At 49.2% G+C, this 15,473-nt stretch overlaps 2 protein-coding genes across 2 annotated transcripts; one reads left to right on the top strand and one right to left on the bottom strand.

The window, feature by feature from the left end:
• Positions 1–816: 816 nt before the first annotated feature.
• On the bottom strand, positions 817–9,811 carry M437DRAFT_54412 (uncharacterized protein; the record flags this gene model as incomplete). The annotated part of the gene is made up of 5 exons (XM_041022688.1): positions 817–2,859; positions 2,911–3,301; positions 3,353–8,227; positions 8,278–9,730; positions 9,778–9,811. The coding sequence occupies 5 exons, from the start codon at positions 9,809–9,811 to the stop codon at positions 817–819; spliced, it is 8,796 nt and encodes a 2,931-aa protein (XP_040877391.1).
• Positions 9,812–10,368: 557 nt separating this feature from the next.
• On the top strand, positions 10,369–15,463 carry M437DRAFT_54584 (nuclear pore complex subunit Nup192; the record flags this gene model as incomplete). Its single annotated transcript, XM_041022715.1, has 4 exons — positions 10,369–10,552; positions 10,608–14,879; positions 14,928–15,355; positions 15,413–15,463. 4 exons carry the CDS (start codon positions 10,369–10,371, stop codon positions 15,461–15,463), a joined length of 4,935 nt encoding a protein of 1,644 aa, XP_040877392.1.
• Positions 15,464–15,473: the final 10 nt, after the last annotated feature.

Below are 15,473 nucleotides of genomic sequence, written 5' to 3' on the forward strand. Positions count from 1 at the left end.
GTGTAACGCCATCTCATTTTGCTGGAAGTGTGTTCGATTCTGGTCACTGGTGATTAAAGCTTTATGCTTCCACTATACATCTTTTTGGCAGGTGGATTCGATGTGCGTCACTCCCTCGCCAACATCTTGGAGGTGGCAGTGGTAGTAGTAGAAGAATGGAGGGTTGGGCGGCTGTTGTTTCCATAGCCAAAGGCATTGCCATCCGCGTTATTACAACCTTTGGACTCGTCGTCGTCTCAGTCTTCCGCGTCATTCCCATACTCTATTTCGCCACTGTTTTCGCCACCATTGAGGTTCACAGTGGTTCTGTAAGCGACTGTGTCACAAAGCGGTATCGAGAATCGTGACGACCGGGTTAATGTTTTGAATGAACAGATCTGAAAATCTTAATTCTACAACTACGCGACTAGGACATGCATTATCAGCACCAATCGTATATCATGGAAAAAATCATGCTTTCGGAGTCTAGATGGATTATTGGGAGCAGATAATAATGTGTTGGGCGACCATAGTGTCGTCGAACATGTTTTGAAGCATTGTCTGGGGTACGACCCTGCTCCTAAGTAGAGCCAGTTTATACCCAACCATGCACTAGCATAATCAAGATGCATAAAACTGCATAAGTTGCTCACAATCAAGCCTAAGTACAATTAGGATATCTGACTGGCCAAAGAACAGAGACAGCAAAATCTCAGATACTTTTATTAACATGCTTATTAGTCAATATATAGTCTTGCGAGCGTGATATGATCTAAGTCAGTGAGCGAAAAGCAACTGTACCTTTAATGCTTGCAAAATCCACACCGTGTGCTCAGCTCAGCAATAAGCAGCCCAGCCAGCAAACAACACTGCCAAGTTTCTCTCGTCACTGGCCTGCTGGATCAATTCGTTGACCGTAGCAGCAGTACTCAACGTCTTGCTCAACTTCTTCTCTACAATCGCCAATGCTCTTGCAGCCTCGCCAGCTTCGTCTTCAGGACGTTTGCTCACAGATCCCAGTCCGTTGCCACCGTCGTCGCCATCGCGGCTGGGATCTTGCATTCTGCGTGCTTTGAGAGGTGATACTGTCCATGAGTACAATGGGTCGTAGCGCAACACGTTGAGTAAAGTCATGATGGCGTCTTTTTCGGCTCGCAGGGCATCCATGCTGAACTCGCAGCAGCGGCGGAAGACGCCTTCGGTCTTTGTTACGCCCATGCCATCAACGATATCGCGAGTGAGGCGGAAAGGAACGACTTCAGGGATGGGCAGAACACGACCAGCTTCGAAAGCCACACCCAGATCAATGTGGATGGCTTCACCACTTTTCTCGTCGAGTAGGATGTTGTGGCAGTGACGATCACCAAGTCCAAGAACCCAGCCCAGCATAGATATGGTAGCCGTGCTGCGTGTATAGTTGAGTCGCTTCTGGAACCAATCGTCTGGATCTTGAAACCGTTCAAAGAAGAAGTGGCGGAGCACTGGCTGGTGTCTCGCCGCCACTTCGCGGTATACCTTGAGACGCGTGTCTTTGGGCATACTCTGTGCACCACCGATCTTCTCACGCGCTTTGCCCTGCGAGAGGTCTGAAGGATGGTAATTTGCGTGCGCTGGGACCAGGAACTCGCCCAAGGGCATCGAGTTTGGCACAAATTCGATGATGCCGGAGGTCGAGGTGAGTGGAAGCACCTTGTAGGTACGAATGTGTAGGTTGCGCTGGCGAGAGTTCTTGTGTGTCTGTAACATCTTGCTGACTTCTCCGAAAACTTGCTCCATGATGGCGTCTTGTCTGAGATCGTCGTTACCACCTTTGAATAATTGTTTGTATTCTTTGCCGTCTGTTCCGATTGCGACCAGAATCTTAGGCGCGCTCAGACCGCCGGCAATGCGAATCTCGTCTCTGTATCTGGCGACTACTGGCACAGAAGAGTAGTCGCAGTCAGGACGGAGCTCGACAGCCATTGTCGCAGGAGGCATTTTCCTGGGCAATACTGTGTTGACCATTTCCTTCGCTTCAGGCACCATGTTGACTGTGATCTTGCCTTTGAACTCCTTGGGATTCAACTTGACCTCTGCTAGTCTGTGGTAGACATTACCCACCTGGAAGTTTCTACGCATGGTCTCGGTCATATTTTTATTCCTGCCCAAGTTTTGCGCTATAGAATGTGCAGCGTCGCGTCGAGACTTTGCAGCCTGTTCAGTTTCCACAATGGACGAGTAGATGGCGGTGTAGAGGTAGTGAACACCATGATGAGGATGATCGGTGCAGATGCGCGTGATCAGGTCGGCGAGGGATTGTTGGAATATGCTCGAATCCTTCTGCAAGCGCGACGTTTGTTGGTTCATAAGACCGACGAATTTCCAGCTAGGGACGTTTGTTAGGGTCTTCTGCACGACTGCGTTTGCGGTTTGCGAATCTGAGTGTTCAAGCCAGAGAGCAAAGAAGCGAACGACTGAAGAATTGAATTCATCAGATACAGTCAGAGCTCGCAAATAGTTCTCCAGACTTTGGCGCACAAACTCGTCGCGGCTGCGTTTCATCTTCTGGAACTCTTCATCGTCGAGAGTATACCATTGGTGCACAGTTCTTTGTTGTCTCATCAACTCGCGCTTCTTCTCCTTGCTCTGGGTATCTTTGATGAGTTTCTCAAACTGTCGGTGTTCTCCCAACTTACGATCACGAAGTTTTGCTAGTCGTTGGAAATCTTCCAGATTACCCGGATCTTGGAGTTGTTGATCGCAGAACAAAGCAAACTCGTGATAGACCTTTGCGGCTTCCGAGCCAGATGTTGCTTGGTCGAGCTGCTCAATGGCAGGTCTAAGATAGTTCGAGATGACTTCTCCGGGCTTTTCTAGACGCGCATCTGCCACCTCATGACCCTACAATACGTGAGTGATGCTCCATCTCTCAGAAAACCACACAACACTCACCAATTGAGCCAACATTCCTGCTCGGCCAACATGAATCGACTGCTTCAACAGGTCCGTTCGGGAACAGAGTTCCTGCAGCATCTGCACAGACGTCGAAATCTCGCCTTGTCTCCACAACGTAGTTGCAACTTCGAAGTGCGCTGCGGCATCCATCTTCACGTCAATCTCTTGACATATAGGAACCAAGCGAGAAAGATAGGTCGCGGCAGTCAGGGATTGTTGAATCAAGTCGTTCTTCCTGGCGAACTGAGAAGAGCTGATGACCGATTGAGCTTCTATTGCGCGGCAATCCCGGATGCTAACGTGAAGTGCCTCTCTGAGATTCTTGTTCTGACTCAGAAGGCTGAAAAGAGTTTCACGACAAGAAACAATCCCTTGAGCGTCGTTGAAACTAAGTACATATTAGTACAAATCAGGAGCATGATCTGGTTACATCACTTACCGCCCAATGTCCCATCCGTTTTGTCGCGTTTGCATTCGAGCCCATAGTTGTGAAAGGTCAGAGGGACATCTCACGTTGGTTAACTCATCGACCTCGTTGAGCACAGCAATACTCGACAATGTGGCGCGGATTGCAGACGCATCGAGACGAGTGTCTTGCAGGTGCTGTATCGATGATCCCAGAGCTCTGTTCAGGTCCAGTTGGACAGCCTCTAGATTTGTAGCAGTAGCAAGCTCTCTGAACATACTGTACACTGTACTCGCAGCCGAATCATTCTTTTGAGGCGGTGCAACATCCCATTGCTCCAGTTTGCGAGCAGCGTTGAGCATAGCATCTGTTGTGGCATCCGTAGACTTGCCACCTTTCTGTTTGAGTAGATCATGGGTCAAGCTATTCAGATTCATGGCACCGACAGAGCTTATCAGACCAAATCTATCCGACTCGTCGGCCAGTCCAGACTGTCGCATAGATGCGTCCGTACGAGCGGAGTGCAGCATCAGTCCTTTGATTCCATCGCCTTCATGATGGACACGTGCGAGCACGGATTCCAAAGATGGTGGTTGTTTGACACCGTAGAAGGAGTCTGGATCATCCACACGGCTGTAAATTGAGAGGAGCAGCTCATTTGAAGGCAATTTCGGGTTAGAGAGAGTCGTTGATGACCTTCTTGATGACTGAGGAACGCTCTGAGGAGTTGCACCTAGCTCCCCAAGATACAGAGAAGCTGTAGGCATGTTACACTTGTCAGCAGCTTCTGCAGCAAGAACATAGTCCAGCTCCAGCCATTCGAGACGGTCCATTCTCGTCTTCTCATTAGGAATCTTCTGAGTGAGCAGATATAGGAGCGACTCTAATAGTAGTCGACATTTTCGGCCAGTGTCTGCTTCTTGATTGCGGAAATGTGCAAGGAATGACTCTGATAGGTAGGTTCGCAGCACTTGTTCCTTTTCCATCTCGCAGGTGAGAGCAAGATGAAGGATGAATGGGAAGAGTTCCGGAGACAACTTTTCATCAGATAGGAACAACTTTTCCAACTGACCAACAAGCGGATCGTCTCTTGCCCACCTGCATATTGAGACCGCCAGATTCTGCACCCATGATTCGAAAGGCTTGTTGATGTCGAGCTTTGCAGCATGCCAGAGGTCCTCTCTACGGAATTTCTGAGTGTTCTTTGATTCTGCGATGTCCTTCGAGTATACCATTGCCGTCGCGTCGATAACATGATTGGGTAGGCTTTTCTCAAACTCGATTGAACCGTTGTGGTCTCCCAAAACTAGAAACCGATTTGCAATGTTCCTGAGACACTGCTCAGCAACACCAACATGTATTCGATTCTGACTGGACAGAAGATTGTTAAGCTTGGTTACAACTGCTTGCATGGATTGAGTTTTCTCTCCAGAACCACTGGTCAGGTGGGAGATCAAGCCTTGGGCAGGTCTGATCTGCTCCAATGAGACTGTCGATGCATAAGCACGGCCTAGGACTTTTGCTGCCCAGGCTCCATAATCATCATTGACCTTGAGTGCCTGAGTAGATACCCAGACTCGCCGAGCATACGAAAGCGAAAGTTCATCAGAACCAAACATGTCTTGGGCTGTCTTGTCGCTCACATGGAAATGGCGGCACAAGGTTGAGATGACTTCTCTTCTTTCATTAGATCCTAGGATTGGCGAGATCGACTCCTCGTCGTCTAGGAGTCCCTGTAGCATTGCGCTCGCAGCTTGGTTCGTATCTCCCGAAGATGCCGGTGATTCGAGATCACGACACGACTGAACAAGCGAACGGAAAGCTTCCTGCTGTGGCGCTTTCAAGGTTGAGCAGAAATCAAGAAGATAGTCGACAAGCCAATCGTGAAAAGATTGCATCTTTGATACCGTATTGCGGAACTGACTTTCCTGGGTGGTCTTGTCTTGCCGAGACGTCATGAATTGCTTTAACGAGAAGAGAATGAGGAGGATTGTTCCGGTGATCATCGACAATTCATGCTTGAGGAAAGGCTTTCCACGCTCAAGAAGATATCGTAGCACACCCATACCATCGTCAGAACAATGTGGGTCGACAACGACTGGCTGCAGGGTTCGAATCAGAGTCTGTAAAGGGTATCCACCAAAGACATCATCTCCTGCCAGCGCGATGAATATGCGCAATTTTCTGACAGTGCGACAAGCATGTAATGGACCATATGCAGGATGCATACAATCGATGATAGACCGCAGAGTGGCCGTAATGTGTGGGACACTCATGGCGTCCTTGATAGTCGTGAGTGTTTTGTTTCCTGCTCTACGACAAACTCGCTCTAATTGATCGATGAGGTATCTGCCTTTGAAACTCGGCTGTTGGGCTTGCGAGAGATTTGTGTCGAGAGATCCATATTCCTTCATCGCGGAGAGAGCATGTTGAGCGTAAGCGTAGTGAGATCGCTTCTCAAGGAACTTTTCAACGACCTCTTCGTGGTACATCGACGTGAAAATTTGAGCCACAATGTCTGGAAGGTTAGACTGAACTGCGCTTGAGTATTCACCGCTTGTTTTGAAAAAGGTCCGAATGCGGGATTCACATGTAGTCGCCACCTGGGATGAATCTTGTGATGATGATTGCTTGCCAGCTACATCCCAGGATATGGCGTAGGCAAGCGTCTTACTGAAAGTAGAATGTAAGATCTTCCCTTCGGCCAAGTTCAGGGCTTTGGTCAACCAACTTATTTGCTCCTCTTTCTCGCGAATGAGCAACTGGGCATATATCTCGTCAATATTGTGTTCCAACAGATCAGCCATAGTCTTGTAACCGAAAACTGCAAACGGAATCTTTGCGACGGCTTGAGATTCTAACCAGGTGAATAATAATTGAGGGGAGAAAAGCCGGAATAGCTCTTTAGGCGAGTCAAGATCCAGAGCCTCCGAGATCGTAGCAATGCATGTGGCGGCATATTTTTCGACGTCAGTGATCATACCCGCAGTCTCAAATATGTGGTAGATGCATTGTCGTCGAAGGGAATGCCAACTAGCGGCTAGATTTGCTAGAACCAAGACTCGGACGGCAAGGCCCTCGATCCATTCCGTGTCAGTAGGTAGACTTTTTCGGAGCTCCTCGAAGATTTTTGTATGAACAGGTAGAGAGAAGAGGCTAAAGAGTGATGACAGGTGTTGAGCAATGGAGTGTTTGACTTCTAGAGTGCCTTCCCGCATGAGATGAAACAACATTGATCGGATGGTCGGAAGTTTGTCTGCCTGTCCATAATCTGCGTCAATCTGCAGAATTTGCAGCACAAGGCGAACGAGCCGCTTCTGCACACATGGCGAGAGAAGATTAGCTTTCAAAGCCGTCACAGTGAACCATTTATAGATATCGAGGCCAAACGTATAGAGATCCTGGTCCGAAGCGTCTGTCCAGGTACAAACGAAGCTCTCCATGACACCCAACAATAGGTCAACATTCGTCTCAGAACGCTCAAACTCGTAAGACTGCAGTGTGTTGTCCGCAAAGAATTCGAGAAGTGGTTCGAACTGCTTGGGCGTAAGTTGTACGCCGTATCGAGGCAAAGTGGTAAGAACAGGCCCACTGGCAAGAATTTCTTGGGCTGGAAGATCAAGGACATGCGATATGAGCTCTTGTGTCGAATTCCCAATGCTGTCGCCACGCTTTTCGAAGTGACTAGATGACTGCATCAGCATAGCGTAGACTGTAACGCTCGCTCTTTGGGACATGAGACTGTAGTTGGTGGAAATGACCTTTCTTGGAGCTCGGACCTCATTCACCGGCGCAGTGTATGTAGTCACTTGAGAGTCAAAATCAGTGTCAAAGTCCATCATGTCACTAGTCTCGTTCTTCTTGGCCGAAGACTCCGACTGTGTCATATAGCGTCTCCCGTCGAGAAGTTCCAGCAGAGAGGTCGAGAGTCGCGCCATGCAAACATGATGGCCATGTCCTTCTTGATTCGACACGTCCGGTTGACAAATCAAGAGTCTATGTGCAACAAGATCAATGAGGGCGTCCACCTTATCTTGTTCACACACAGGACTCGAGAGGTCACTGAACAATAGCCTCATGAGTTTCTCGTTAGCAGCTTGAAGTTGTTCTGCTCGATGTGTGTCTTTGATGTGTAGGCAATTTGCAATGCACAGTGCAACAGTGATCAAGTTGCCAACCATACGAACCATGTGCTGGTCGAGATGACCGGCACTCTGCTCCTTCATGTTCTTCCATTTGTCGACCGCACTGTTGACCTCAGTTGTGCAAAGACCGAGCACCAGCTTGACAGCGACATTGTTTGTTGAGGAGCTTCTTTCTGTGACCTGCTCAATTTGATGTAAGTGAGGGATGATCGCAGCGCTTTTCTTTCTGAGCAGCAGGAAATCGAGAAGGTCTTGAGTGCGGCTGTGCAAGATCCATGTCTGTGCTACAGAGCCCCAGACCGGTAGGCTTTGGAGTGGCTCCTGCTCTGTGGGCAACCCTAGACAAACGTTTACGAGATTCATGACATCGACGACTCTGGTACTCGTGTTCTGGGAAGCAAATATCTTGTCAAAAAAGTTGCTTGGGGCCCACGTTCGAAAAACCCATGTCAAGACTTGTTCGACTCTCTCACTTAGCGACGAAGTACTCTCACGCTGAAGTTGAACCATGACAGTTTGGAACAGCGAAGCGACAGAATCACCAAACATGGAGGGTCCGCTGATTGAGATACTCGAAAGCATAGAACCAATGTTCTCGAGAATCGTTGCCCGATCAATCAGTTCAGTCTGAATCATGGTGTGAAGGAGATGACAAGCCGATCTGCATGTTTGAGCAGGACTGACACCTCTCAAAGTGTAACGCCAAATAGACCTCCAGATGTCAGCCAGAGTGGCTGCTCGAGCCGTGCTTTGACTAGCACAACTATTATTATGTCAGCCTGATGGCTAGATTTGTTAGGGTGAATTATTTACCTTGCAACAGCCAGACAGGCCCACGCTGCGACAGAACTATTGTCATCAGTAATACAAGTGGCCAATTTCCCGAGCAAGCTGGCCAGAATTTCTTCCTCGATGAGAGTAGACTGGGCAGCAAAGCATATGATTTGCAGTGAACAAAGTTTATTTGCAACGCTGAAGTCAGAAAGCATGCGAGATAGTTCGTCTGACCATCGTTCAATGCGCTGGCGCTTTTGCGGACCAGCATCTGAAGACAGAGGTTGTTTGATGCTTCGCTGGTCAGAAGGATGATTCCATACTGAGAAGTGAGCCAGCAACTTTAACAAAGTCCAGTTGTGTTCTGCACTCAAAGTGTTCTCACCAATTGCCTGGCCGTCCTGCAGTCCAAATACATGACCTCGCAAGCCATCAAAGGGTTGCTTGAAATCAAGTTGGAGGTTTAGTTGACTGATCTGAAGCTGGTCCTTGATTGGCCGTTTGGTGTACTCGCCCTTGATTGTGTCGACGAGGTTCGATATTGCGGTTAACAGAAGCTCATTCTCACCTTCCTGAGAAAGGACCTCGACAAAAGGGTGCAGCAGAATCAGCATGGACAGGAGCTCATCTTTCAGCGCAGAAAGCTTTGTGCTCCACAGCGCTTTAGCGAAAACGAGAGCATCCCGGGTGAACTTCTTGGTGAATGTGACATCTTCACTACGTATCTGGGACAAAATGGTGTTGACCACCACTAGAGCGTCAATCTGAGGCTTCCCAGAGTGCGGTGAGTTATGCAGATATTGTGCCATTGCGTTGAGAGCTTGAGGCCCTTTTGGGAGAAGCGGGGCAAATGGAACACTGATCAAAGAACGAACGACGTTGACCAAATCATCCACAGCATGCCTAGGTAGCGTGCCTTTGGTGAAACTTGCTTGCGAAGGGGCGAAATGAGAACGTGACGACCTCGGTGTCAGAATGCTTGATCCTAATCCATGATCGGGCTTGAAAGCAGACTTTATCTTGTCCAGACAAAAATTCAGGGTTGCCTTCCATAAGTCATGAGATAAATGCTCAACATGAGGTTCATGACTGAGCACAATGGAGAGATTCCTAGCATAATCGCCACACAAAATAACATCAGGGGTGCCGTCGGCATCATCGAAGTGAGTAATGAAGTGATCGATGAGCGCCTTGACAGATTTGGAGCGGAGATTGCGGATGCCAACCTCGAGTGCGACACGCAATGTAGTGGAGCAACTGGTGAGGCGTATCTCGGTAGCGGATACAGTCGTTTTGGTCTTAACGCCTGCCCTGCAAGCTCGAAGCTGAGTGACTTCGACATCGATGGCCTGGAAAATGGCATCGAAGATTTTGAAAAGCGCTGAATCCTTGAGGTTGTCAATCCTGGAAGTGCCTTGATTATGCCTCAAGATTTGGCGAAGATTGACCACAGCATCAGTCCTTTCTTTGATACCCTTCGAGGACATACCCTCTGTTCGTTGTCAGGACATGGATTGTGTAAGGTTAACCTGAACATACCAAGAGCTTCTGCCAGATTGATATCAGATGCCATGCTGGGCGATGATCCTATGGCGATGGCATGAGTTTGGCGTGTGTGAGTGACCTCAGCAAACCTCGGAGGGAATCACGACACAACAAGATGCTGTAAACAGCGCGAATATGGCTGGTGATTTTTTGGGCAGTCACGATTGACCGGACATATGTCGCTTAAGCCCGGTCAATTGATCTGGAAGGCAGTTCTAGGGAAGAGATTGAATGCTACGGACGACTCTCTGGAACCAAGTCTTTTGCGTCAATCAGAGATTCATGCATGCGCAACAAAGACAATTTGTCCTTCAGGCAAGACATGCAGTGGTATGCCGAAAGGATGCACGCGATGTGAAAGACGGCGTAGACGGGAAAAGTTCGGTGCAAGCCGCCGAGGTGATGGGCGGGTCGAGCTTCTCGCGCGCGTTGCTGCTTGCGCTTTCAAGCAACAAAACATTATTCACAATCATTATCGCGTTCAACACTACCGGACTCACCACGCGCATAACCTGTGCGCAAACTACCGAACTGGAATCTAAGACCTCAGTTCTCGTCGGGTGACGAGCAACCATCCCACCGACCATGGATCAGAACGACAGCTTGACCAGACTGCAAGGTCTCCAAGCCGACCTCGTAGCTTTTTCCGAATCCCGCCTACCCAATGTCGATCGTCTCTGGACAGAGCTGGAGGACAGCATTGCCGACTTCAGGAAACTGCTGGATCGTCAGAACAAGAGCGACAAGAGCAGGCAGGCACTTAAGGCCGGTACGCTTTTCAAGACTCGAAAGGAGAAGACTTGCGTGCTGACACAGCTGACTAGACACAATAACCGTCGACGATGTTCAATACCAAATCAACGAAGACTGGAGACAGGAGGTCATTCAAGTCGCGGATGAATTAGATCTAGATGAGCTGGATGCCGCAAGGCTGAATCTGCAATCGGAGAACACTGCACAAGAGCTCGGAAGACCTACATCGATGGCTGCTATATTCCGCTTCCACGGGCACAGGGAAACGCTACTCGAATGTCTGCGCTTGACGATCCAACAGGCCGTTGATTGTGAAAACACCGATGATCGCGACAAGTTCGTTACTTGTGCTGGTCTGATTACCGAAAAGCCGGACGCAACTTTCTGGCGCAAGTGTGTGGATGCTATGGCTATCGTTGAACAATGGCTGCAGAAGCTGCAAGATCGATTGAACCAGATTGCCATGATTGGTCAGACTGCTCATGGCTATGCATTGGAGACGCTGCAGTTCGAGAAGCAGAGCTTGACAAAACAACACGAGTCTTTGGGTGCTATCGTCTCACATTTGGTCAAGGTCGGAATTGCAACTGTTGACGACTATCGCTACCTCTTGAACAAGACAGCCCAACTCGCCAGCCCTGACGACATCACTTTGCATTACTTACCTGCTCTGGTTAGCTGTGCCTCTATTCTTGGTCCTGTGGATAGTGCTGCCAGTCTGAGGGATGCCCGTGGTTTGGACCAATACTTCGCCGACAACTCTGACAACTCAAAATGGAAGCTACCTGATTTCCGTGCTGCTGCAACTGTCTTCTGGCTAGCCGAATACAGCGGCCGCTACATCGACAACCCTATCGGCTCGCCTTTGAGAGGAGTGGATCTGGAAGTGGAGACTGAATCGCGTTCTCAACGTTACTTGGATGCTGTTCGCAATGGTGCTTTCGAATTTATCCTGTTCATCTGCGCCCAGGTGCGCGCAGATTTGTGGCACGATCCAGCGAAGGTTGGATTGGTGTCTTACCTCTTGACCGGAGCAGAACGTTTCAGGAATGGCCCAATCAAGGCATCCGACTACTTCCAGGAGATCCTTGCCCAAAATTTGCAGCTATTCGTCGATGCTTTCATTACAAACATGCCCGACACTATCCGCAGATTAAAGTTTGAGGAAGATGAACAGCGTCGCAACATTAGTATTCGCCAGCCTCATGGTACTCCGGAACATGGTCTGCATCTCGAAAGATTCCTGGTCATCATTTCATACGCATTCAAGGGCTTCCCCGAAGCTGCTCAATCATTCTGGCAAGATCCCGATAGCAACCTTTATGGCTTCCTGCAATGGGCCTCGAAACGACAATCCACTCCTCGAGCCGCTGCTTTCTGCGAAATGTTCCTTTCGATATCTGAGGATGCCGAATGCGCAGAAGCTGCTCACAAGTTCCTCATGGACGATGCGACTACCGCGGTGGCCAAACTTCGCCGAGGAGCACCTCTGAGTTGGGCACAAATTTTCAACGAGCTGAGTTTCTATGCTCCTGGTATCAGTGACAAGCTCACATCTACCTCCCTGCAAGGCGATGGCGCAATGGCTGGACCACTCATTGAACCGGAGAGTGAACTCATGCTCGAGTGTTATCTGCGTCTTGTTACACACATGTGCCGCTCCAGCGTGAGTGCCAGAACCTTTGTCCTAACTCACCCCACTTTCAATCTGCACGAGATTGTGCTGAATCTTGCCGTCTCTGGTGTTTCCAACCGCCTGAAAGCTTGTACATTTATGGCTATAGCGGCCAGTCTGACGGACAAGAGCATTGATGCTGGATACGCACTCTGGGACTACGTTGATTCATGGATGTATGATTCGCCGAGCTTGAGGAACTATCTTGGCACCAAAACGCCTCAAAACCCTACAGTGGCAAAAGAAGGACGCTTCCAATCACTATTGGAGGGCTTCGAGCTACCCAATGCGTTCACTAGACTCGTACAGAGCATGGTTGTGCCCAGTCCAGAAGAGAGCAGCTTGCGCGACATGCTACCTTTTCCTGAACAACTGGGTGCAGCATACCGCATGCCTGGAATAGATCCTTACGTTGACTTCATCATGGGCAGTGTCTTCCAGGAAAGAATGGTTGATCTGCCTGACGTGAACCAGATCTGGGAGTTAAGGTGCACTTGCCTGGCCTTTATCTCAACGTGTCTTTCGACTTTCAACGAGGATCTTGTTATCTTTGCTAACAGCACTAACATTCCCGTTGACTCGATCATTTCAACCTCCTCTCTAGCCGCGTATGTTCGTTTCCATCCTTTCGCCCGCGTTATGGAATGGCTTTTCAACGACAAAGTTTCGAATGCGTTGTTCGCCGCTGCTCATGAAGACGTCGACACGATCAGCGCTGCTTCACCAGATTCTCCCATGGTTGTTGCATTGTGTCGCAGCATTGAGGTGATCAACCAGGTTCTGAAACTGCAATCAATCTACTTTGATGTTGTCCGACCTATCGTGAAGACGCAATATGTTGGACGTGAGAAAGCTATTGCCAACCCTGCACTTGCTTCATTCGAAGATGTCATTCTGAATCATGTCAACATCATCGTTGATCTTGGTTTATACTGCGGTACTGGCCACCAGGAATTAACAATGCTTTCTTTGCAACTTCTTCAGAAGCTAGCAACAGCTCGTAAGCTCTCAATTGCGACTGGCACATCTTACGGAGGCAGCCGCGTGCTTGCTGCGTTGCAACAAGACTTTGATGTCGATCGTATCGCCGCATCTTTCATTTCACCTCTCCAGCTTGACCCTAGAGAGCTCGAAATGGGAGCGGAAGGACCGGGCATTAACATCAAGCAAGGCATCTTGGACTTGCTCAATACCTCACTCGAAACAGCAGCCAATCGTCCAGCTTTAGCACATTGCCTGCTAGGCTTCCGTTGTACAGATCGAGCTATCAGTATCCCACCCAATGGCCTATTCGACTCAGGAGCCTCGCTGTTCCATGCTGTGGCAAAGCTCTCAGCCGACACTATCGCTTTGCCCGAGGTCAACCAAGCTCCCTGGCTTTCTTCGATACGTCGAACATCTTGTCAGATAATTTCGAGACTCCTCCATTCGTCGCTGACCGAGCGAATCATTCTCGAAGAGCTCAGGGAGTCTGGATATTCAGATGCTGTGGCAGTTGTGCAAGCACCTATTAATGCTGAAAACCTGTGGGCTAACAGACTTTGTGCTGACCCTGAATTCCTAATCTCAGACTCTGCTGCTGTCTTCAGGGACTTCTTGATCCAGCGCACCATGTTCTTTGAGGAAGCTTCCTTGGACATCAGAGCAACCATCCAGCGCAACACACCGACACAGCGGCAAAAAGTCTTATCATCATTGTTGGGTTTGACTGTTCTGTCATCTGGCGAGCAAGTGCAAAACGCATCAATCTTTGAGCTGTTTGACTTTATCGATGTCGACATCTCCTTGCCTTTTGAGATGACAGAAAAAGCTTTCATTGGCGGCCTTGACTTCGGCTCCTGCAAGACAGACAAACCCGAGTCTGGAGTTGTTTACGATCTTGCGCTCGCCAAGGAGTTGCTGCTTCTGCGCGAAGCTGATCTACGAAAGAATGGCAGACTGCTCGACCCGAGCTCACAACAACAATGTGCTGCAGAGATTGATGCTGCCATGTTATGCCTGCAATCAGAGAACAATTACGCTTCGATCATGCTTGCACAACGTGCGGCACTCAATGTATGGGTAAAGCTTATGTCAATGATGCTTGCATTAGGCGACTTCCAAGCCGCGCCCAAGACTGCACTCGCATTGCAAGCTCTGCAGATCGTGTTGCCGAAGCTGGACAGGACGATTGTGGAAGACTCTCCTGTCACCATCCCACTTGCAAAGCTAACTTACACTCTGATGAGGGTTCTGGACACTTCTGCCACAGACAAAAACGTGGAAGTCAGTGCAGTCCACGATAGGCTAACAGCGACTTTCCGCACCGCATTACGAGGTATCGGCAGCGCTTCTGGGGGTACTGAGTTGCGCGAAACATGTTACCAGACCATCCGTCACTTTATCAGGTCCGTGTGCAGAACATCATCGCCGCTGCAACGTCAGACCGCCAAGATCATCGAGCACGGAGGTGAGCGTTTGATGGACACAATCTGTGAAGACGTCATGTCCAGCGCAGGTAGTTGTAGAGTCTCTGCCTTGATGGTGCTGGAGTCTTGCTTGCAATTGTTCCAGATGGTCAAATCGCAATATTTGACACGGGCGATGACCAAGCTCAACTTCACCTCTGTACTTGTGGACGGCATTCGTGGTATCGCTGGCGAATTTCAACAGCAGCGTGAAGGACAAGGTAAGCAACTCATGACTTTCTTCGAGACTCCTGCTGACTCTACAACAGATATCGCAACACTCCTTTCTTATATCCACACCGCTCTGTCTGTACTGTTGCGGATGTCACACACCAATGAAGGTGCTGCAGCCATCCTAGAAGCTGGCCTGTTCAGCGCCGTGCGTGACTCGCAGCTCTTTGCAACAGATCCAGACATCGGCCTGGACGTTGACAATGTCGAAGCACTGGAGAACTTCTACCGCCTCCTGATCTCTATGCTGCGCATTCTAACCTCATGTGTCGTCAGCAGAGGATCGAGAAACCAGCACGTCATCGCTCAAGGAAGAGCGTTCTTGACCGAGAACAGACAGTGCATGCAAGGTGTTTTCAAGGCTGCCGTCAGAGAAGGTCCAAATGTTCGTCCTAGCATCAAACAAGCTTTGGAGGACCTGGTCGGCTGCTTCAGTGCCTTAATATATGCGACGGACTTTGTTGAGGTGAGTTTTATCTTTTGTGCTGTGGTGTGGAACACGATTTACTGACATGCATCACAGAGTGATGAGGTACCATTGGCTCAAAGGTCTTTGGGCAACATGTTTACTTAAGAATGAGGAA

The sequence above is a fragment of the Aureobasidium melanogenum genome (genome assembly GCF_000721775.1).
Source record: "Aureobasidium melanogenum CBS 110374 unplaced genomic scaffold scaffold_20, whole genome shotgun sequence".
Lineage (NCBI taxonomy): Eukaryota > Fungi > Ascomycota > Dothideomycetes > Dothideales > Saccotheciaceae > Aureobasidium > Aureobasidium melanogenum.